This window comes from Cyprinus carpio, chromosome B4, assembly GCF_018340385.1.
Source record: "Cyprinus carpio isolate SPL01 chromosome B4, ASM1834038v1, whole genome shotgun sequence".
NCBI classification, from domain to species: Eukaryota; Metazoa; Chordata; class Actinopteri; order Cypriniformes; family Cyprinidae; genus Cyprinus; species Cyprinus carpio.
Genome location: NC_056600.1, coordinates 18,190,477 through 18,216,263, shown reverse-complemented (window position 1 = coordinate 18,216,263; position 25,787 = coordinate 18,190,477). Strand labels below are relative to the sequence as shown.

Here is a 25,787-nt window from a genome sequence, read left to right as displayed (position 1 = left end):
CCCAATTGACTTAACGGCATCCTTATTGTTCCTTCTTATAATTGCTAATCAAAACAAGTTTAGCCTTCTTGTTATCCATTTGAAACTCAAGCCCGGCCAGCCACCACAGTATCAGATTAAATGATCGCGCTGCGGTGTTGGGTGTCTGGATCCATGAAAGGGTGAATTTGGGGGTCACTGATTGTAGAAGAGGGTCTGATCTATTAAAGTAATGGACAAGTAGAAAGTTTGACCATATGGGTCACTCATACATTATTTAATCAGCTGCCACTGGAGCTCAGATTCTGATGGTTATCATCTGAGAACCGATGCACATCACCATACCCAACCCTTGTTTTTTTTTCTTCTGAAGATGTTTTTGAGTCATCCGAGTTCATTATGCATTAGAAATTGTTTAAAAATATAAGAATATTAGTAAGTGTTTCAATGCACAATTGACAACCAGGCTAAATATTTTAATTTGTTGCATTCCATCTTTACTGTTCTAGTAATATAAGCATATGATCTGACTTTGAATTAATTTTTTAGCAACAAAAATAATGTGCTTGGAATTTACTGTCAGAAATATGTTTTCAGCTTCAAAAATGATTTGCTTCAAATTTACTTTTGTATAAAAGTGAATCTTTCATTAAATTTGAGTAAATGTTATAAATTGGTAAAGAGTTTTACTTAAAATTCTAGTAACCATAGTTCTACTGTAAACTACCATAGTAGTATTAGTACTATGGTAGACATAGATATATTAAAGAAATTAAAATTATTACCATAAATATGTCCAAAAAATATGTATCATGTATACAAATCCACAAAATTCACGTGGACTTTTTTTTATTTTTAACGATTCACAATTTATATCTGGGATCAGTCTGTGACATACGAATTACAATTTAATATAATTTATTTAATGCACATAATAAACTGCAACGCAGACCTACAAATATGGCATACAGTATGCCACTTATTATTATTATTATTAATGCCATGTACAAAAACAATAAAATGCATTGAGATACACTAAGAAATATTCATTTAAAGGCTAGAAAAGCAAAACAAAGAAATTATAAACCAGTGCAAGAGTACAGTAATAGTAGAGAAAGTGGAGAAAATACCACTCCATGCAACAGTGTCATATTTGCTTTCAATATATTTGTGAGTATGTTATGGATCATGTGATAAATCGTAAAAGAACCACTGAATCGGAACCGGTTCATATAAATGAACTGTTCGAAGAAACTTTAATTTTCAGCCGTAGCCCTTTGATTACTGGCGTCTAATACAAAAGTTATTCGAAAACAAAGAAGAACAAAAACTATATTTTATACAATTGTTTGAAGGAAATATTCAAGGCTTTACACACTAACTTACATATGCAGGTGGTCTAATCGAGCAAGCTATAATCGTCCGCTCTTCTGCGCATGCGCGATCGATTGCTCCGCGATGTTTCGCTCGGAAGGTAAAGATGGCGGCTCCTATGGAAGCGCCAATGTTCCTATTCATGTGAACGAGCAAAACAAAGCCTAGCCTTTCCAGGCACCGTGAGAGCGGTCTTTCGGGAGCGGAGAGATGTGTGAGAGTTACGCGCGCTCGCTGCTGCGGGTGTCCGTGGCGCAGGTGTGTCAGGCGGTGGGCTGGGACGCGGTGCAGCTGAGCGCCTGTGATCTGCTGTCCGATGTGCTGGAGAGATACTTGCAGCAGCTGGCCCGGAGCTGCCACCGATACTCCGAGCTCTGTGAGTCGTCTAACACTCCTTCTGACCCCCGGATCCGTGTAACCTGGCCCGGAGTGTGTTAGTGTTCACTGTAGATAGTGTGTTTGTTGTTAAGCCCCGCCCACTGCAAGTGTTGTTTGCATGCTAAGCTAACTAGCTCCTCAAATGGGGATTTTACTGTTATTGAGTTTAAACGTTCTTAACGAACTACTTTTAGTCCGTTTCTTTGACTTATTAACGCTTCTATTTTTTTTTTTTTTTCTGTAAGACGTTAGTTTGGACGCTAGCCAGCGAGCTTCTCTGTGTGTATGTTTTGACAGCTGACTTTAGGCTTGAACAGATATCAGCTTTTGCTCAACAGACTGTATGTTGCTCAGAATCAAGTGAAATATGATCGCTCCAGAGCTTGAATGTTCGCTGCACCTTAAACCAGATAATAGTTTGCAAAGATGCAGAGTAGGAATTCGTTTTTTTTTTTTCATATATTTTAAGTAAAAAGTTTTTGTTGTGTTTTTTAAGCTTCATTTCAGTTGTGATTATTTCAGTACACCAAATTTGCATGTAGCTAAAATAAAACAAGTTATATATATATTAATTTAAGGTTATTTTATTCTTTTTTTTAATTCTGTTTTATTCTTTATTAAGTAACTTTTTTGTTTTAGTAAACAGTAATAACCCTTCAAATCAGATACACTTTTTATTTTATGTGAAACAAAGCAACTTTATCTCTGAACCTTTTCTTTTTTCTTTTTTCTTTTTTTTTGTGAAAACGAGAGTTTGCAAAACATTGCTCATTTATGTGGCATTGTTTTTTTTATTTATTTAAATGTTTTGGAATGTTTTTGTAAACGTTTGTTTTGTTATTTTGTTATCATTGATAAACTGTTATAGTTTTATCAAGATCTTAAATTAGTTTTAATTTTTTAGTAATTAGTAGTTTTTTGTCGTCCTAAGTTTTAGTAATGTTGTTTGTTTTTGTCATTTGTATTAGATTTTTAAATTGTCTTTTTTTATTAATTTTTTTTTATTTCAGTTTTTGTTATTTTAGTACATCAAGTTAAACTAAATGAAAATTAGATGTGGAAAAAATGATAAAAAAATAAACTTGAAATAAATTGTTTATTTATATTTTATTTAATTTCAGCTTTTTTTATTTAACTTACAATAACACTGATTCAAAACAGATACACTTTCTTTTATTTGTGCATTTAGTAATAAAGCCAACTGTATCATAATCTGCTTGTTTTCAGAGTGAGAGTCTGCAAAACATTGCTCGCTGCGGGTCATGTTTTGCTGTTTTTGTGTGTTTAATTGGCCATGTCTGTAAAGTTTTTTGTGAATGTTTGTTTTGAAAGTTTGGTTTGTTTGCATGCATATGTAGAAATGTCTTGAAAACTTGGTTGTCACACGAATGCATTCGTTTTTGAGAAGTAACTAATAACATTATGACACAGCCGAAAGCTATTTATTTTATTTAGTTAGTTGTTTGTTTAGTTAGTTAGTTAGTATAGTAACTGTTTATTTGACCTTTTCTGAGGTCATTTTTTAAGTTTTCTTTCTCTCTTAAAATATTTTAGCCATAAATATGATCATTTATAATTGATTATTTGGTATATTAGGTTGCTGAACACACATTAATTCTGTATTTTGCATAGCGTAATGTCTCTGTCTCTTCTTTCAGACGGATGTACAGACCCTGGACTGAGTGATGTGGACCAGGCTTTTGGACTTTTGGGAGTCAGTATATCTGAACTCGAGGACTATGTAAATAACATGGAGCCTGTTGGCTTCCCACAAACTATCCCTCAGTTTCCCATCAGCAAGAGCAGCGTTCTGCAGTTTCCTGCTGCTGGCTTTGACACGGACGCCCGTGAAGCCCTGAGGGGCGAGAGGAGAGACTACATCCCAGAGTACTTCCCTCCGCTCGTCTCACTGCAGGAAGGTATGTACCACCATCGCTATACAGGCGGAACCAAATATATGTAAGAAACAAGTTGGTGACAGTTTGCTGATTTATTGGCAGATGTATTTGGCTGAACGAAAGTGGTATTCTGGGCCCATTTATATATATATATATATATATATATATATATATATATATATATATAAAATCTGTATCATTTCAGACATTTCTAATTTCATGCAGTATATACTGCCGTGCCGCAGAGTGCAACCTCAAGTACTCATGCCCATCTTGCCAAAATGCATTGCTGTGTGCCCATATTGAGTTCTGTCCTGTACAGTGGTGTGCACACAGGAACCTACGTATCCCATGATCCCTCACTGCTGCAGTCCTTCACTCTCACCCCATCCGGCTCATATCTCCCACACACAAACACACATTCGCCGTCTCATCACACACAGCGGAGGCAGTGCCAGTGGGTGGTGGAGGGGCGGACATGATCAGGGTTGTTTGGGGTCGGACAGGAAGCTCTCTGGCTGTGAGGTGTGTTTGTGGGTGTCGGTGTGTGTGAAACAGGAAGTCGGCAGGCTGTAGGCTTCCAGCCATGTGTGTGTGAGAAGCTGGCGGAGGTCCGGCCCGGATGGCAGACATCCCAGGTGAGTGTGTGTGTGTGTTTGAGAGAGAGCGAGTCCAGCCAGGGCAGGGGGTCTAACTGGGCTTGGAGCCAGCGCTCAGCTGGATGCCTCTCTGCCAGAAGAAAGACTCAGGGTCTCTTTTTCTCCCTCTCCTCCATTTCCATTTGTTCCTTTTTTCCTGTCTCCCGTTTCTGCCTCATAGATCAGTTGGAGGCCGTATTACACCCGAACACAAATCTACATGTGCTCTTATAGGCAAAACAGACAAAAGTTTAAACATACAGTACATTCTTCTGTTATATATAATATGTGCCGTCTGTATTTCTCTCCAAACCACAAAGGTTACGGAGCCCCACTGTGTGTTCGAGTGTTACAAACATTAATGGATTTTTGTGGGCTTTGTATTTTTAGTGCTACTTGCTTCAGGAAACTCATTTTTACTGCGGCGCATGGTAAGGGTCAGTGATTTGAACAAACCCCTTATAATAAGGATTAAATGCTGACATGTTGCATTATTTGTGCCAGAACACCCTTTAGCAAATTCACATCAACCAGTATTAATTATATACTATTATATTTTGAATTAGCTTTTATATGTTCAGTTTTCTTTTTAGTTTAAGTCTGAGTCGTTTTTATATTAATTATGTAAAAATTATTTTAACATTTTTAATATTTCTATTTAGCTTCATTTTTATTTCATTTTTAGTATTAGTAACTTAAGTGCTTCAACTCAAAATGTAAGTGTTTCATCTGATATTTGTTTTATTTTATATTAAGCTTAATTTAAATGAGCAAAATAAGTTTTTAAGGGAACCAGGATATTAAATATCACCTTAGCAACATCATTGTAACTTTTTTCCCTAGTCTAGTATGATTCACTTCTGCAGTAGCATGTTTAGCCACAGGTTGGCGCTATGTGACCACGTTTTTGCTTTTTTTTTTTTTTCATTTCTAATTCCATCCAATTTATAATACTCTGTAAATGAAGCTTTTAATATAATTTTAAGTTTTGAATACTATTGTTATTATTTACCTAAATTCATACTGTTTGTTCAAGTAAACAGTGTAGACAAATAAATTCTATTGGTTTTTGAAGTGAAAGTGAGTGGTGATATCCTATTTAAACCTCACCAGCCTGCTCCAGTGTTTTGCAGGGTTGCTAGGGAGCCTCAAGCCCTCCACTCGTAAGATTGTATGATATTCTTGTTCCTAGATGGCTCTGAGGAAATATGTAAGAAAAGTAATAGCGCACTTCTCCCAAACAAGCCACAAAATTTGAGCCGGTGTCAATTATGTAAAGTACAACCAATTAAACATTGATAGACACTGAGATCAAATGCACAACAATGAAAATGTGTTTTTTGGATCAGTGATTCAAATAGTTTTGTCATAATAATCTGTCAGTGTCAGTTTCGTTACACGAACGCAGATTGGACAGAGTTGTTGTTGTTGCTGCATTGGTGGGTTTTCTCCCAGTCAACAGGCTCTTGTTTGTCTATTGTGTGGGAGCGTATTGTTGTTCAGTCCTGAGGGAAGAAGGTAATGGGAGGTAGAGAGAGCGCGATTGCATCTGTACACTGAAATTACCAGTGATCACACAGGCTGATAAAGTCTCTTCGTCTATGCAGAGAGAGAACGAGATTAAGATGACTGCTCTGGAAATTTACAGCTGCAAAATAAAGCTACGTGAATGGACTGTGCTTTTGAGCCACACGCTGATCCAAATGTGCGGCACAAGGACATGGTCCTGTTGGTCTTTACGCTGTTGAGGTGGTAGATGCAATGTCCTTACCACCAGAAACAACTCTATAATTATCTGCATAATTTGTCTGTCCATTCTAACAGCATATATGCTATACAATGTCACATAGTCCCGGTCAGTCAAGACTTGTTTATGCTAAATATAAAGCTGTGTGGAGCAGTAATTTAGACTAGTGAGATTAAGGATAGGCAGGCCTACCTAGCATGACCCCACAAAATAAGCAACCATGCAACAGGATGTCCCATTACTCATTGCTTGTTGTGGGCTGGTTAAGAAACTGAGATTAAGAATCTGTTGTATAAATGCAGTTTTTCACATTCTCATGTATGGTTTGCACATCATATATATGATGGCTTTGCTGCGGTTTTTCAATGTTAAATGGCTTTGTTAGTGGAAAGTTAACATGAAGCATGCAAAATTGTTGCAAGTTGCAACAATCTGCTGTCTTTGGATTCACACCTTTTCTCATTTAAAAATTAAATAAATAAATACCATGTCTGCACCTCAATCGTGCACTTCAAACAGTGCAACACAATTAAAATGTTGCACTTAACAAACCTGTCAACTTTGCATGCTTGCTTTGTAGGCAGCTTCTAGATTTTATTGCACTGCACATGGCAGTATAATGGTAGTTTCTAGTTTTTATTGCATTGCAATGCATTTTATTACATTACATCTTTAGTTTGAGCATGCAGCATAGACAGCTCCGTTGATTATAAAAGGTGCTGCTGGGTTTGCATGTATACACTGTTAAAAAAAAAAAAAAAAAAAAAAAAAAATATTTGGTAACAACATTTTAGGTTTTACAATTTAACTTAAATTAACATTTAAATACCGCAATTTCATTAATTTGTATAATGTTAATATACCAACCTACTGAACTAGGGAAATCTTTTTGTACCTTATATTAACATATATAGAAGGTGCACAGTGTCATTCACACAAACACTAAACACCATCATGGTAACACACATGGAACTGAAATAATGCAATAAATATCCATTTAACAACATTAGATGTAACATACAACTCCAATGTACAAAACTGATAAGAAAAAACTAAGAAGAAAGTTTTTTTTTTTTCAACAAAAAAACATCAAATTTGAAATGTAACAGGGAATTCTGGGTTATTCACTGTAAATTATACATTCTTTTTCACTTCCAAAAACGGTATACTACCATAAAATTACATGTAATGTTCATTACAGTTTTTCATGGTATATAGTAGGGGAACTTACCGCTAACCATTTAACAGGTTTTTACTTCAGCATTTTTACAGTCTTTTACCCTTAAATTCGCAGTCCTTTTTTACAGTGTAGTCATAAACAATTTTATTGATTTAGACAGACATTGCTAGTTTTGTTGCATTTCTTGCTTTCAATAGACAGCTTTGTTAATAGTAACAGCCTTATAGTTTCGTCCAATTACATGCTTGCAGCTTTGAAAATAACAGATGCTACTCTTTTGCATTGCATTGTATTGCATGCCATGAATGCATCATAGCAGCTTTGTTGATATTAACAGCCACTGCTAGGTTTGTCGCATTACATGCATTACACAGCTGTTACTACACAGAGCCGTTGTTAACTGACAAGCTGCACAAATCCAGGTTCGTTCTCAGCGTGGATTTGCACAGCTTGTCAGTTAACAACGGCTCTGTGTAGTAACAGCTGATCTATGTGAAATCACACACCTGATGGAATTTACCGTTGATTAGATTACCGGCCGCATTAATTATCGGCCGATATTTATCGTGCACCCCTACTCTAGACAGCTTTGTTATTATTAACAGGCACTGCTAGTTTTTTGCATTGCATGGATTAGACAGCTTTGTTAATATTAACAGGCACCGCTAGTTTTGTCGCATTACATTCATGCATCATAGGTAGTTTTGTTGGTTATTGTGGAAGCTGCTAGTTTTGTTGGATTGCATATATGCATCATAGACTGTGAGTGTTGCAGTTTTGCAAGCCTTATATTTAGTCCCTTTCCTTTATTAACACAGTCATCCCATCAAGTGCTAGTTTTGTTGCATCGCATCACACTGCTCGCTCAAAGAGTCTCCTTGTCCAGGGCTGCTGATTATTACCTCAGTCTCTGCTAGCGTGTGCTGTGCTTCTGTTAACTTATGAATTGAGCAAGCTCTGTATTTGACTCGCTTCGTTATCGGCTCTTTTCAAAGCTTCACAAGGGCGTAAAATGATTAGAGGAGAGCCTGACAATGCATGAAGAGATTTGCACAGTTTCCGTAGATGTCAGGTGCAGCCGTTACACTCTAAAAAGAGAAAAGGATGAATATTAAAGGCCTCCGTCTTTTCTCCTTTTCTTCCGCCGCGACATTCACATCTTCTTTAGAGAGAATAGGGCCCAGGGCCCACTCTGATTGGTAAGGGCACGCTCCCGTAGCCAGGAGAATCCGACCTGATGAAAAGAATTTTGTCTTTTAAGTATAATAGTCATTACTGTCTCACATTCACTCTGCCTGTCTCTCTGAGGTCGGCCGTACCCTGTTTTTACTGAAATGGTGCTGGTTCACAAGCTAGAGCCGGTGCTTGGCCGTTGTCTGGACAGAAATGCTTTGAGAACATTTTTGAACTTATTATGATTTGGAGTCTTCCATCTTATTTTCACTGATCCCACCACATCTTCAAAAAAATAATTTATGAATAAGAATTAATTAGCTAAAATATTAAAAAAAAAATTAAATACTTAAAAAATATTTTTAATTAGAATCTCAATTAATCTGCAATATTCCTGCATGATTTTTCTGCCTTAAATAATAAAAAAATCAAAAGTTTTAAGGGGCCAGACAATTTGAACATCCAGAACGGCCTTTTCTACCATGGAAACATGCAGAACGGTTCCAGATTGGCCACTGAGGGGCTTCGGTGTGCTGTTTATGTCTGTCTGTGACACTCTCGCTGATGTAGTAACTCCTGTATTATCTCTCTCCCCTCCTCTTATCTCAATGTATTTCCCTTCCTCGTCCCCCTTTGCTCATGGAGAGAGAGGGCTATCTGCTCTTTGTAGTTTTCTGACTATTTATGTCGGACAAGGTCAGAATCGTTTAAACTTGCCTGGCTCTCTCAGACCCAAAGATAAGATGAGAGCAGAAAGGATTGGGATCGATGGAGGAGTGCAGATTTATTCTCCTCTCTCTCTTCCGCTCTCTCTCTTTGTCTCTCATCCATCCTTCTTGCTCTTTTACAGAGATTTGGCGAGGTTGGATCCATTTGTCTTTTTTACTTTCCATTAGTCGACCCCTTTAAAATACTGTACCTAAACGGGCCACTTTGCTCATCCAGATCAAATCAAAGAGCAAATTAAAATGCTATCAAATAAATCTGACGGACAGTTCGTACTTGCGGGACAAGAGGAGAAGCCTCCGAGAATTTCCTTGTGTTTGAAAAACTCCAAAATGAATATTCTGTCACTATTTGCTCACCTTCATGTTGTGCTAAACTTTCTTTTGTAGAACACAAAATGAGAAGTTTTGAAGAATGTTCATGCTGCCCTTTTCCATACAATAGAAGTGGATGGTTTCCAAAGTTGTTAAGCACCAATAAGGACACAAATTAAAGTCTGTATGACTCAAGAACTTTATTTCTAAATCTATCTTCGAAAGCCTGCATGGCCTTGTGTGAGGGACCTTTTGTGCATTAATGTATCTCTTATATCTCAGCAATTCCACATATTCAAACTTGCCACATTCCTTGTAAGAATTAATTGTGTTCTGCATCATTGACACCAAACAAAGCTATCCTGTAACTTTTTAAGTCTTTATAGCATATAAGTTGTTTGGCCAATTTTTATGAAATGTAATTGTTTAGGGCTGCATGATAAATTGAAATAAATCCGTAAACATGATTACGGCTTAGTACGATTATCAAATTGCAAAGGCTTATGCCTCGTACACTGGGACGATTATCGCGCGTGCTTATTGCCGACGTTTTTCGATGCGCTTTTTGTATTCATACCCAAGCGATTTTCGCTGGCAATGAGCCGAGTGAACGTGCAAGTTCACTCCCTGACATTAGATAGCATGTGATGAAAAACAGAAATCTCATTGAATCCCATTTGATCTGCAATTCCTCTCCTTGGTCTACTTACTTCTACTTCGTCGTTAGGTATCAAGTGTTCTTGCTATTATTAAAAATTAGTACTTTACATTTATTGTATCTTCTTTATTTGTAGCTTCTTTATTTTACGGTAAAATATTACAATAGTAATATTTTTATTACATATTTTTATTTAATAATAATTATAATTATTATTAATGCTATATATAGTTATATTGCAATTATAATTACAAATATTTTAACCAAATTGTGCATCCCTACAAACTAGCTAACGAAATTTTCCTTTAAAATAAGTCACAAGTTGTGTGTTGGTCACTGCTTCATTCCAGAAAGAATCAGCTATTTTGACTAAATCAATTAAATTAATGATTAATTGACAAAGACAGTGACTTGTTGCCACCTACTGGTGGTTTTAATTTCATTTTTAAATTCAAGTCATTTAAGTTAAAGCTGCAGTCTGTAACTTTTTTGTGTTCAAAATTGACAAAATTTATATACAGTAAAAAGCAAGTACACAATGAATCCATTTTCCAAACCGCACTATGATACAAGTGTTTATCTTCGGACTATTTTAGATTGGTTCGGGTAGTAACCCAGTACCTGTGTGATTCGTCATCGACATAAGTTACAATGTTGTTCCGCAAGATGCATGCACTTCTACAAAACAAACGCAATACCGCCAAAAAACAACTAAACCTCAAAAAGTAAAAAACAGCAGACATAAAGTTTCTATATTCAAAATTTTAAATGTAAAAAAAAAATGCATTTGGACATAAATTTAAGGAGGTAAATATTGCCTTGTAATGGGAAAGTTCGTTCTTTCTTTCTTTATTTTTCAATTTTGCTCATAAAAAGAAATGTAAGCATAACTCCTTGTCGAAATCCTTAGTCCTCATTTACTTTGATTGTATGCAAAAGTGCAGCTGTGACATTCTGCAAAATATCTCCTTTTATTCTTCACAAAAGAAATTCATATGGATTTTATCAACACAAGCACAACAGAATTTTCTCCCTTTAGATGTGTTTGTGAGGTGCTGTCGAGTGAGCTCTGTGTGTGTGTGTGTGTGTGTAGAGGGAAGCCTCTGGTCTTATGTTACTCTGTCGTGGCTTTATGATAGATGGCTCAACCCAACCCTACTGCCCCCTGTCACAACCGTTTACCTCCCCCCGTCAGCCCACTGCGTGGATGAGAGAGAGACAGAGAGGTCCGTGTTTGCTCGTTGCCACTTTCTGATTGACAGGTCTGGGATGACTCCCTGCTGCACTGGGCCAGGTACGGCGAGCCTGTCTTGAGTGTGTGTGAATGGCAGACAGACAGGAGCCGGCTATTGGGCTCAGTGGAGAGGTCACCTAACCCTTGATCAGTCCTGGAGAGCTACCCTCCTCTGCCCAGGTGTGCTAACACAAAACGTGTGTGTGTGTGTGTGTGTGTGTGTGTGTGTGTGTGTGCAACAAATTTCTTCTCCTATCTTTTATTCCCAGCCTAAACTCTCACATTCTCTCAGGTTTCTCTTATAATTAGGCGACTTGAAAGCGTTTTTGTGACCGCCTTGGTGAGATCTTCATAAAACACATAATCCACGCTATTTGTATGTCTCCCAAAGAATCGTTTGATTCTTTTGTCACACGCTCCCGTTTCCAGCATGTCCTATTCTTTTCGTCCTACCGCCGCTCTCTTTTCATACTCTGTCTGTGCCGGTTTTGTGTCCTTCGTTCCAAACTTGATCCTCTTCGTAGCTGAAACGCTCGTGCAAGTGTAAAGTCTTCAGATACAGGTATGAGCAAAGTCAAGCTTATTTTATCTCTATAAAGTTTCATGTCACTGCATGATGTGATTTATCACGGCTCCAAAGTCAAGTCAGAACTTTACAGGTGGATCAGGATTTTTGTTTTGTCTGTTTTATGTGAAAATATAGCTTCAGTTTTTTTTCCTGTACAGTTTTGAATAGGGATGCACTGGTTTTTAAACTTTGGCCAATATTATAAACCAGATATTATAATTCTGTATTGCTATTTGTAAAAACCTGAGCGTGTCTGAACAATAAGAATGGTCTGATGGACCTTTCAGAGCAGTATTTGTGTTTGTTGATCATGTATGTAGTAACGTGTTGAATGTCACTGTTTTGAATTAAATTGAAATACATCACCAAGGCAAAGTTATTTAGCTGGGCAACAGTTGTGAAAAGCATCCACAAAAAAAAAAGTCACAGTTTTATTTATTAAACAGTGTGTAGTTTTTGTTTTCTAGTACAAATGTGTGTTTGATTTGATAGCTATTATGGAGTAGCATTCATTATTTTTTTTTTATTTATAAATATAGTATATATATATAGGTTTAGGAAAAGCCCTAATATTATCTACTTCTAATATTGGTCTATATGCATATTAAAATAATCAAATAAATACATGCATGCATAAATGTGTACAATTGCAACAATTATAAGTTGCTTTGTATAAAGTGTCTGCTAAATGCATGGATGTAAATGAATGAATAAACACAAAGACTCTACAAAACGCTGCAGTTCACCGGCCTGCCTTTGACTTTTTTTCATGCCTCTTAACAGTAGAACATCGCTGGTATGTTACGATATATTTAAAGCTGCAAATAAAGCAGTTATTAAAGGGGATTTGAGGAGAGAAGGGGTTAAGGTTGTAATTATTAAGTTCTATCATTCCCACATTACTGTCTTCATGCTCTTTCAGTGGCAGGATATGTCGATTTCATTTGATTTGGTGTGATGTGATTTGTCTGACTAAGCTTTTAAGATGTCAGCTGCCACCCACTAATTTGGCTGTTGTGCCTCTAGAAACTATTATTTTCTTCTCAATACCTTATTCGGTCCTTTTTACTTTCAAATAAATCATTAATTAAGTATTACTTTTAAAATGCACTAATAATTTTCATGGCTTTACACGTTAAGTAGTCTTTATCAGAGAAAATATTTACAATAAATATACTAAATAAAAACTAAACCATGCTGATTTTTAGTTTTTGCACTCATTTTGTTGGAAGGATAAATGTAGGCATAAATTGTTGTATTTTCTATTATACTTACTTTCTTATTTTCGTGAAAGTATTATTTTATTTAAGTGCACATGGATTTTGTTTTCATGTTTTAATAGAAATTATATATATTTAGTTTTTTAATATAATATGTATTTTTTGGTTTCATGTTTAGATCAGAGCTTTGTGTTATTTCAGTTCATAATTGTTTTTCTTTTATGCCTGTGTTCTGTTTATCATTAAATTGTGACTAAACACCTCACTCCACCAAATACCTTGCAGTACCTCTGCCTCCTTTAGATGGCACTCTTGCACCAGCCAACCTCTTTCCTCCTTTCTGCATCTACTTCTCTCTCTTTTGCTCTGTCTGTCTGTCTGTAGCACATAAACATATTCCACGTGTTTTCTCTGGAATCTCTTTTTTATTTTTTTTGCCATGTTTGTTTACATAGAAACGTACTGTACAATATGTGAATGCACACTCTGCAGCGGGCTTTGACCTGGTCCGTTGTCCTCCTGGTAAGCGTAGGTGTCATGTGATTAGCTTTGAGGGCCACCGTGTATCTTTCTGGCATTGTGATATGAAAGACGGGCTCTTCCAAGCCGTGACTCTGGCAGGAAAAATGCTGTTCGTACACTCGATCACCGCCTACGAAATTCTCACCCACATGCGCACCCAGTTATGTGGGGTGATACCTTAAAGTAACTGCTTTACTGCGTTACGCAGATTTGGGTCCTTCTCGACCTGTCTTTCTGTATCTTTTAACGTACAGTGTTTCTAACCAGTGGCTTTGCTAGCATTGTTGGCCATTCTCGTGCAAAATGCTATATTGTTATTGTAAATACGATAACCTGGTTGTTGGGAATATGCTTAACGACATATGCTTTATACAGAATAGTTAGTGGGTTGTTTCAACAACAATAAAATTTATCAAAGCTTTTCAAAGAGGGATAACGTTATGTATGTGTGTGTGTTTGTGTATATATATGTAAACAAACAGTAAACAGCTCTGAGAAAATATTTTAACATCCAAAGTATTTGTATTCTGTATCTTTATGAATAAAATTGTGTATTTTATGCAAAACATCAGGTTTTTCCATCATAAGACCGATACGAGCGACACTCATTGAGGTGATTCACATCCTGCGCATGTATGTTGCTCTGCATAAAACGGAATGATATACAGCACAGTAATGATTTTATATATAAAATAAAAATGTACACACACCTGTATTTTACAGAAGAAATGCATCAATTCCATGGCGTTTAGAACTACTCTTTCCAGAAGACCTCCGCGATAAATAACTCAACCGCTGGGTTATGTGTGACCCAGGATCTGAGTAACACTAAAACTACCCAAACACTGAAAAAATAACCCCCAAAAAATGGCTCAACCCAGCATTTGGGTTAAAAAAAATAACCCAGGATTTTTACACACACACACACACACACACACACACGTTATGTAATATATAAATGTCTATAGGCCAAATAACCTTTTATTTAAAGTCTAATTTGAAGGTGATGCATTTGTTTGTGCTTGTTGTGCTGTAAGAGAGTTTCCCCTTTAAAGCATCAAAACTGAGAATTATTAAAGACACAGAACTTGAATTAATCTAGAAAGAAGAAAGAATTAATATAAATTTAGCTAGCTGAACTCACTAATAAACTAGTTGGTTGTTGGACCATCCTGACCTAATCCGAAGATTCCTGTTCTTGATTCCTGAAACAGAAAACTGTTTGTCAGCGAGTTGTTTAGAAATTCATAGATATTAGCTTGGACTCGGTGCGTTTCGTGTTTGTGTGTTAACTCTTTTAACTGAGGCTGTGTGTAGTGGGCTTGGTTCGTCCGGTGGATGGGAGGGGTAGGAATGTAAATCCATCCCCAGAGAGGGTGACAGGCTCGCGGGCTCAACAGAACCTCTGCCCCCGTTCCCAGGGCGCCATGGGTGGGTCACTGTTAACCCGGCCTGAAACAGCCAGTTCCTGAGTGTATGTTTATGTGTGTGCGCAGACAATTTTTTTTTTGCCTGCTTTGCCAGCAGTAACCATTGTGATTAATATTGAATACATTTTAAGCGGTATAAATAAATTGATCTGACAATAAAAAGTTGAATAAAGTTTAATAAAGTGTATTTACTACACAGAATTTTATATTTTCAGTTTGTTCTTAATTTCAATTGTAAAAATCCACCAAATTCTGATTTCCAGTTGACATCCCATGTGTATTAAAATCTAAATATTTTATATTTTAAATTGTTTATTTGGCTGTATTTGATTTTTGTCATTACATTTAACATTCTTTTTAAGTATGAATAATAACAAACCAAACTGAATCGAGTCAGATGGAACTGAATTGTATTAAAGAATGGTAAACGAAATCGACCTGTCAGATGTTAAATATTTGTCAGAGCAAATATTTAAGTTTCTGTGAATGTTCGAATTTGTTTAATGTTAGTTTCTGGTTTCAGAAAGAGAATGGATGTGTATAAATAGAGATACATCAATTAAAAACCAATTACACTTCCCGATTTAGGCAGTACAGTTTATTCATAGAAACATTCAGTTTAAAAATACTCGTAAACATGTTAAAAGCATTATTCCTAGTGCTGATGTCAACAATCTAGTTCACCATTAAATATCAAGTGTTATGCTCTAAAAGTGTGTTACAGGGGTTCTCTTGTGTGTGTGTTCAGTAATTGGGCTCTCACATACACACACAGTGCTGCTGAAGCGTTTAGCGGTGCCAGGGAATTAGTGTGTGTTTATTGTCCTAGCAGAGAGGGAGTCTGGGTAAGCACTTAATGCCACCATAGGAAACAAGAGGTGGATGAGACCAGCATTCTGAAGGAGGGTGGAAAATCACTGCACACGCTGCAAGTCAAGAGGTGCTTTTCCTGAAGCAGAAGGAACATTTTCATTATACCGTATATATAGTCTAATAGTCTCATTTTTGCACAGTTCAACTTTCTGATTTTTTTTTCTTCATTGCGCTAGGTATAAATAGTTTATTAAATGAGTTATGTTGCATGATTGTGTGTAGAATGAGGAGCAAGTGTTTGTATTTTTATGATAATGCGTGTAGCATTTGTTTGTCACTTAAAATTAATTTGACCTGTTCTGTGGTAATCTCAAACCCATCTTATCTGTTTGAGGTTTCTGGTTTTGATACGCTCCCCACAGTCATGGGAAACATAGGAATAGGGTGTGTGTGTGTGTGTGTGTGTGTGTGTGTGTGTGTGTGTGTAAAAATCTTATTCAGTAATCAAAAATGAAGTCAGAAATTCATTGTCTAAAGGTATAAGTATTATATACTCTTATATATTCTTGTTTGTATTAATGTACTCTATAATATATAATAATCCAGCACTGTAGATGTCGTCTAGATTGATTGTACAGTCAATGTCCTCCACCATCGTTCCTGAAGCTTGAGTTGTGTGATGATTGACCTACAAAATCTGCTGACGGACATTTTCCCCCGTGATCATCATGAGCATCTAAAGACGACACACCTGCATGTTATTTTGGGTTTCCTGATGTGTGTTTGTTTGCATCTCCCCTTGGACCATATGCAGCCCATATGTAGTAAGGCAGTTTTTTTTTCTGCTGACTTATTTGGAAAAATTTTTGACTGGCCCCCCCACAAAAATATAATAAAATAGATTTATTTTTAGTAGCATTGGTGTCATTTTTGTTTCTTGGAGACTTAAAATCTCATTTAAAATTAGCAGAATTCACAATTATGTTGTTTAGAACATCACGGAAAAGTTTCCAAGGCTGTATGTGCTATACTGAATGTGATTAACAAACATATAATGTAATGTGAATAAAATAGGTCCAAAAGTGATAGGTCCAGGTCCTGTCGATATTCTTGCGTCCTCCTCATAGGATCGCTCTTTATTTAAGAGCATTTTCTGTTGTTAAATATCTAACTGGCTTTGTAGCTTCATAAGGCAGTCATAAACCTTCTAATGCTAACTGCCTCAGGTGGAAACATCTAGAGACGGATGTTTTGGTGGGAGGTCGACCCTGACGTCGAATTAGGTCCATTTTGAATTTGCACTCAACAAATTATTGACTTGCACTGTGCCAATATAGGACTGTCATTCAGAATATTGGCAGACTGTAGCAAAAGATAATTACTGGCTAAGGTTTATGTGATATAAATGATCTGTCAGAGGGGAGAATGAGGGTGTTTCTATTGAGGTGTGTCAGGTCTGTGGAGTGGAGCAGGAAGCACACTTGTCCACCGACAGAAAGAAGGGTAGCTAGATAATGCATATCGGTTTTGTGCTGTCAGAGTTGCGGCTTTGGCTGTAACTTCACAAGTTATCTGCATAGGTAGTGAAACTCTGCTTTTATGTGTTATATTAGGCAGAAGCTATGCTTCTGTTTATGCAAGTGTTTGTGTGTATCTTTTATTTTAAAACGACTATCTTTTCGATGCGCAGGTAGTTGGACGTCTGGTCCTTTAATAAATACATAAATACAAAGACATAGCATGAAATGGAAATCCATTTCACTTTCGTAAAGTGTCTTGTTTGTGCTTTTTTTTTCCATTAAAAAAATTAGTAAGTACACAATGATTTTTACTATTAACTATTTTACTATTAATTAATTTATTCAATTTTTTCAGTCTGTCGGTATTGAAACGTAGTAGGTCTTGTGATGTGTTACATCATATTCCTGATCTTGAATATTTTCCTGATGTTTGGAATTTTTGTTCTTTCATATCAAATCCAATGTGAACTCAGATTTTGATTTCACTTAATTTACAATATTAAATGTAAGTATAAATTAGCCTTTTGAATGATTTCAGATCTTCAGAAATGTTTGTTTATTTATATAAATTATTTATATAATATATAAATTGTTTATTTATATAAAAATAAATGTATTTATTTTTTATTTTTAGTATTATTATTATAAATTTGTATTTATTTTTGCATTTTTTTTGAACAGTCAATTTTTTCCATTTTTAAGCGATCCATAATATCGAACATGAGTTTGAAAAGACCATGCACATTATTTTCTACAGGAGCAGAAGATATTCCTGAATGGTAGAAATATTTTCAAAAACTTGGTTAATTTTTCTAAGCCAGTGTGAACAGGCATTATTTTTCTTGCTTTGATTTTTATTTGATCCAAAGTTTTGAATGTGGATTTGAGAAGGACATGTACTGTATGCTACCTCACATGAAAGCAGAACATTTTCTTGAATTTCAGAAATATTTGTTTATTTAAACAGGCTACATTTTTTTATTCAGTTCTTAATTAATCTGCCAATGTTGAACACGAGTTTGAGAATGCCATGCGCATACTTCATGAAAGCAAACAAATATTCCTGAACTTCGGAAATATTTCCTGAATTTATATTTTTATGGAAACCATTTATACGGAAAGCAGCAATTTAAAATGGAACAACAAGACAGACAGGTGGAGAGAGTACAGTGTAGACAGCTGAGAATGGAGAGCGAAAGATTGGATAGCAAGATGGAGAGGAGGGAAAGACGGAGGGGCCGACGACGCGCCTGCAGAATACAAACAGGGTTTTTCCATCTAGAGCGTTTGCCCTCATGGCACCAGCAGAGGCAAGGAAACACAGCTTAGATTAATGCACTGATAAAGGGTGGGAGAGTCGGGCGAGAAAGAGAGTTAGAGCGATGGGCAGAAAGAAGAGAGTCCAGGATTAATTGAATGACTTCTGGATTGAACTCATGATGGACGAGTCTTCAAAATGAAGAAGTAGGAAGAAAAAAACAATGGCAAATCAAGTAAAAATACCCCTAGTGGTAAACCATTCATGCCGTTTTATTTTTACAGCCTAAACGCATTCTAAGTGGACCTGATCCCTCACACTTGCATCGACCGCTGCGATATAAATAGTCAAACCTCATTTGTCACCGAATTCACCGAAACCTGATCCGCGTACTCTGTATCTCGTTTTGTTATATAGCTCTGTTACTTACTTGGCTTGTAACAAATGTAGAGAGATGTGGCTAACAGACAGCAATATGCCCACGTGGCATTATCAGTTATCACTGACTGGGTTTCTCTGCGGCCCGTAGCTCATCGCATTCCAGACACAACGTGATCGACTGCAGTTGAAACGCGAGAGAATCCGATAAACGTGTTCACATCTACTTGCGCTGAAACATACCCTAAGACGTAGCCGCTTGTGAATCCTAGTCAAGCGGTGCAGATAAATTCTCCATAGAGGATTGCAATGGGGCTTTTCTCTTCGTAGAGTTAGAGTTGGCGTCAACTGTTGTGTTTAGGGATTTAGTGGTTTCTAAATGTCATATTTTATATAGCATGACATACTGAGGGACTCTTGTATACTAACATGATACTACATCTCTAGTATGTATTATGCAGTTTCTTTCTCCATGCATCTCACTGATTTACTGTATCCCACAATGCAATGCACTTGACCCTCCTTTGGTCAAGTGTGATGATGTGCACTTATTCAGTGCATATTTAAACTGCTAATTTTTTATTATTATTTTTTTTTTATTAGCCTAACTGTTATTCCTAAATAACTGGACGCAAGTGATAATATCCATGATGAGGTCATGACAACAGGATAGCATACTTCCTTTTAAATAAAGATTGGTCTTGCAATAATGTTCTTGCTTCAAAAATAAATAAATACGTAAATAAATGTTTAACCTAGTGTAGACAGTGCAGCCTTTTATGTTCTGTTTATTGATTTGTTTGTTTTATTGTTCTTGCTTTTATTCTTACCGGCTTGCCTTGTTTTTTTGTTGTTTGTTGTTTGTTTATTATTGTTTTTGGCTCCATGTGCTTTTGTTTCTTTTTTCTTATTTTGTTCTTGTTTGCTTGCTTTTGTTTGTTTGTTTGCTTTAACCCCGGCATCCTGAACAACCGAACACCCCCCCCCCCACCCACACACACACAATGTAAAGCGCTTTGAGTGCCTAGAAAAGCACTATATAAATGTAACCTATTATTATTACCTCGAGTGCACATTGAAGCTGTGATGTAACCTTTTTCTCTCATTATTTTATCGAACTGACAAATGTCAGATATTTTTACCCAATTTGAATGAAAAAATTCAAAAGCAGCCTAACTGTTGATAACTGGGTGCTATTGATCTTTTCCATGATAAGGTCATGACAACAGTATGGCATATTATTTTTATTCTGTGTTATCTTTGTTTATTGTTTTGTTAGTTCTTTCTTTTGTTCTTTCTTTTGTTCTTACCTACTTGCTTTCGTTCAGTTGTTTGCTGTTGTTCCATCATCGTTTATTATTGTTTGCCTCAACATGCTTTTGTTCCTTTCCTTTTAAATCTTGTTTTGTTCTTGTCTGCTTGCTTTTGTTTGTTTGCCTGCTCACTCACTTGTTGGCTTGCTCATTTTTTACTTTGCTTGCTCTTTCTTTCTTTCTTTCTTTCTTTCTTTCTTTCTTTCTTTCTTTCTTTCTTTCTTTCTTTCTTTCTTTCTTTCTTTCTTTCTTTCTTTCTTTCTTTCTTTCTTTCTTTCTTTCTTTCTTTGCAGCATCAGGAGTATAGTTCTGTATCAGATGTTATATCATGCTGTAATTCTGTTGTTGATAAAGTGTTTGGCCCTTTGCTTGTTGCACTGCTGTTATCATGAATCACACAAGCACTTGAGAGTGTGTGTGTGTGTGTGTGTGTGTGTGTGTTATCACTGATCAGAGTGAGGTCGTCTAGGCCATGTGTTGCTTTATATTTCATCATCTTAGGCTTCTTATCTACTGTTGGCTCCACATAACCAAGCCCCTAATTCTGTTTTACTACTGACATACACACAAATACACCACCTGCAGAAAAACACATGGATCCATATTATGAGTGGCGAGGCAAAACGGATCGAATGATCACTCAGTCTTTGGCTAATATATCGTCTCAGTGTTATAAGATCATTTTCACTGAAATGTTCACAGCTCCTATATTGATCAGGACTCAACTACATGACATAACTGTGATATTTTCCTCTGAAGAAAACACTTGCATACACACACAAACATGGACAAAAAGTTCCCAGACGCAGTCTGGCCCCTCTCTGACCTGTGTTGCGCCGTTTATCTAATAACATAATTTAAGGGATTTCCTGAGTGGGTCAAATCCCTACACACACACTCGTTCTCTCTGTATATTGTAGTATGCCCTGAAAGACATGTAGAAAATGTTGGGCTGTAATCAAATTATCTGTATGTTTATGAAGATCTGTGTGTATGTATCAGTTAACCTGAGTAAAGATTTACAGCCAGTTCTGACCCAAACTTTATTTAGATGTAACATTAGGTAAAAGTATACATCCAGCTTCTTCTCAACCCATCACAACCAACACACACACACATCTATCTATCTATCTATCTATCTATCTATCTATCTATCTATCTATCTATCTATCTATCTATCTATCTATCTAATCATTTACATGTGTTTGTTAGATAAGAATGATTCATTGATATATATATATATATATATATATATGTGTGTATGTGTATATATGTGTGTGTGTGTGTATATATATATATATATATATATATATATATATATATATATATATATATATATATATATATAATATATTTATATATAATATATTTATTTATACACACAAACACTGTATATAACTATACATCATTATCTATAAATCTGTCTGTTTTTATTGCTTTATAAACTGAAAACCCAAATTAATGTAAGACATGTAGAAAGATATAATTTTAGTTTTAGGCATACACTCAAAGAATGACACTTATTCATTGTAATGGCACTTATTTGATGACATCATATTCATGTTCTATGTTCTTTACTCTCTGTTTATGTGCACTTTACTCACAAATAGTTGTCATTAAGTCTAAAAAAAATTCTTTTTTCTTATTTATTTTTATTTATTTTTTCTTATTTCAGCACATGCTCAAGCACACAACACACCCTGACCAGTACACTGTCCTTCCTTGAGTTCCCATCTTTCTCCTTGGGAGTTTCCTGTGGAAAGGCTGAGTTCAGCAGCTGATTGGCCAGCTCCGGCGATGGGTTAATCATGGGGACGGGTGTTTTTTGGGAGTCGTGTAATGGCTTCCGATTTTCTCAGGGAGGAAGCAAAATGTAAATTAAGCAATTATGTATCTTAACGAGGGTAAAATGGTATTTATAGACCTTAATAACCTTAAGTGGGCCGGTTTGGAAGCTCGTCAAGGGAATTAATGCAGTCTAAACAGCCTGCTCTCCTGTTTGACTTGGAGTGGCTCCCTCCACATGTCTGCTGTCGCACAGAAATATGAAAATGAGTTTTACAGGCAGCCGTAGTGTTTGGCGCACAACGATTGCTGGAGCTCTTTGTGCTTTTTGTTGTGTTTGGATACCTTTTCCTAACTTTGTAAGAAATGGGTAAATTTAAAAGTCAAAAAAGTTCTGAAATGTTGAGAAAACTACATGAACTAGTCAAACCTACTAATCTTTTTGTGGACAACCACATTGACCCATACTTGGGTAGAAACTTGTTCTCACTTTAATACCACACAAATAAATATCTAAGGTTGAATATCTTCACCTCAGGCTGTTTTTGGCCTGTTCAAGCTTTTTTTTGGATTCACAATGTCACTGTTCTGCACCAAAGAGAAAAAAGTTGTAAGTTCAGAAGGCTGATTTGACATTTGAAGTGTGCTGGAACAGAGCAAGTGGTAAAATATTTGGGCTGCACAATTGTGCCGACGGCAGCACAAACGTATTTTTGTAGGAGTAAGCACCCAGTCTTTTTAAGTTCAGCCCATCGTCTTAAACACACTTTTAATATATGAGGGTTTTTAGATTGAGTTGTGTGTGTCTCAAGTGGTAGGCTAGTTTGGGATTATATTCCTTCCATATTGAGATTGAGAAGCTTTATTTTACTGCCTGCCTGTAGTGTCGACCCAGCACTTTCTACGATTTTGGAAAATAAAAACAAATTGGAAAAATTAAAGTAATCTTAATACACCAATATGAAAGCAAGACACATTTGAATACGTTTCCCTCTGTGTTTGGGGTAATGAAATGCGCTCCTGCTTTCTTCTCATATTATTATTATGGTTTCTATTTTTTTGTGGTAAAAGTTTGAGTTTAAAATACATTAAATAGAAAAAAAAAACCTGACTATGGCCATAATTTGAATTCTTTATGATAAGGCAAGGTTAGTTAAGATTGTTAAATTTCATGTGATGTGACTACCTAAAAAAAATAATAATAATTAATACATTTTTTTATAGTATATATTTTTCCCAAAACCATATCAAACTCATTTGAATACAGAGAGTGCATTTATAACAATTTGAAACCAACTCCTATGCCATTGGCCCATTTTGTTCTAATTTCTATAGCCTTAAGCAACTTGTAAAATATTCCAATATGAATTAAACTCCCATATTAGCGTCTCTCGCTTGGTTAAATGAGGCTTCAAGTTGCATACGAGGAAATTCATCAATTCATCTTAACGGTGAAGTGAAAGCGCACGTTCAGTTGTCGCTTTGTGTGGTTTGGTATGTCCGTAAGTCACCTGTGTGTGTCGACACTGATACACGCCGGCACCAAGTGGAATTTGTCCTGGTGCCATTCTGTCGAATTTCTCTCTTTTTTTTATTTGTATTTTGTTCGTACGGGCGCGAGGAATCCTGGCCCTCTCTATCACAAAGAGATGCAAATCTCTCTCTCTCTCTCGCTCTCTCAGTCTTCTGCCGTCGTTCAGCCGTTACGGGAAGGGCAGACTGCTGGCGCCGAGCTGTTTGGGCTCTCTTCAGGACACGCACACACTCTCACACACACACACACACTTGTTATGCTGTCACACAACATACCAACACACAGTGTATGCACATGCATGAACTTTTTTTGGTATTTCACCCGTTATTAATGAATGCAAATTTATAAATATGCCACACACACACACACATTCGACTGCACATGCATCAAATGCATCCATTAAGCCTAAATGAGGCGTATTGTTGTGTTGCGCTGGCCATTTAGGAAACTTTCAAGACTTTGGTCCCACAACCCTCATGCGGGTCCCTTCCACTAGGCGGTAGACCCCCTCTGTCTCTTTTCCTTTTCTATGCCATTCCTCCTTGTAGTTCACCAAAGGGTGAAGAGTTCATAGATTCAGAAGCGGTCAATTCAGGTAGACATTAGGACGGTGTCCTGTCAAAGCAAACTCATCCTGAACCGGAAACATTGGACATTTTTTCCCCTACATTTCCCCTATTCTTTCTACTTCAAACCGGTCTGACCATGTTATGCACCCGAATTCAATGATTTGACATCCTTCCTCAAGTGCACGTTCAGTTTCTGAAAAGGGTTATATTTTTGTACTTCTCGAAGTTTGAAAAACCGCACGTCTTCATTACATACTTGGATGTTAATCATAGGTTGGACGTTCCGACCGAAAGAAAAAGAGATGAGCGTAAATCGGCTGGTCACTAATTTAGCTCCTTTATTTACCTACCAGAAACTTTTCAAAAAGTTTATTTGACTGCTTCCATAAAAAAAGTAAGGTACAGTGTTTATTGACTTGAAGTGCTGATTATTTATTCTGGCTAATTTAAAGCAGCGGGCTCCTCTCCGTTCGTGTTTACGGATAATCCCGGGCAGCAGTGGAGGAGTGGAGTCAGATGAAAGATTAAATAAATAAATAAAGCGCTTTGGATAACATTCCCCTCTGATTGACCTGACCCCGTGACCTGAGAGACACTCACAGAAAGGTCACGACCTGGCCACAGGAATGTTCATTTTGAATTGCACTTGCCCTTACCTTTCCTATTAAACTCCTTCCTGGAATAAAGCAACACGGTATGTGCAAAGTATGAAAATTTTACCATCCGGAAGTATGATATAATATTATAATATCTTGTTCTCTATTAATCATACAAACAAAATACTTTTGAAATTGAGCCTGTTTGTATATTACATCGCTTGAAAAGAAAGAAATAAAGTAGGATTTAGTATTTATTTTGAACAGTTAAACCTTAAAAGACCTTAATTTTTTTTTTTTTTTTTTTTTTTTTTTTTTTGAGTTTGTTGTGTTTTGATGACTTTATCCAAGATTGCACGGCTTATTTATTGTCAAATCAAACATCTGAAAGTGGGCCAGATTTAAATGATAGTAAAGATTTGAAACAGCACCATAACTGTTTTAGAACTGTATGCAAGAGCTCTTTGTGCTCGACTGCACTGTCCGAACGTGCTTTGCGTGATGGCTCCGGCTCTCTATGCTGGAAATGTAGTGTGTCTGGATTCCTCCCACATCACGCGCAGACGCTCTGGCGGATTAGATAACTGTTGTTGAATATTTTTGGTGTCCGAAAGATTAGGCCGTTGTCAGTTAAATCTCAAAGAATTTAAGTTATCTATGAGGAAACTTATGCAAAATTTGCATATGTACTTTCCACGTTTTAAATAATGTCATAATTTTGGATACATGATTAATATATATATATATATATATATATATATATATATATATATATATATTTTAATCATGTATCCAAAATTATGACATTATTTAAAACTTACTCTATATATATATATATATATATATATATATATATATATATATATATATATATATTATATATATATATATATATATATATATATATATATATATATATATATATATATATATATATGAGTAAGGAATTCTGTGCTTTTATTTAATTTTAATAAAAAATGTA

At 36.1% G+C, this 25,787-nt stretch overlaps 1 protein-coding gene across 1 annotated transcript in view; it reads left to right on the top strand.

Moving 5' to 3' along the window:
• Window positions 1-1,417: 1,417 nt before the first annotated feature.
• The window catches only part of taf3 (TAF3 RNA polymerase II, TATA box binding protein (TBP)-associated facto), a 44,744-nt gene continuing 20,374 nt past the window's right edge, over window positions 1,418-25,787 (top strand). Inside the window, exons 1-2 of the mRNA XM_042722270.1 lie at window positions 1,418-1,729; window positions 3,390-3,650. Of these exons, the coding sequence (XP_042578204.1) occupies window positions 1,564-1,729; window positions 3,390-3,650 (427 nt within the window). The 5' untranslated portion in view covers window positions 1,418-1,563. The remainder of the gene's footprint in view (window positions 1,730-3,389; window positions 3,651-25,787) is intronic.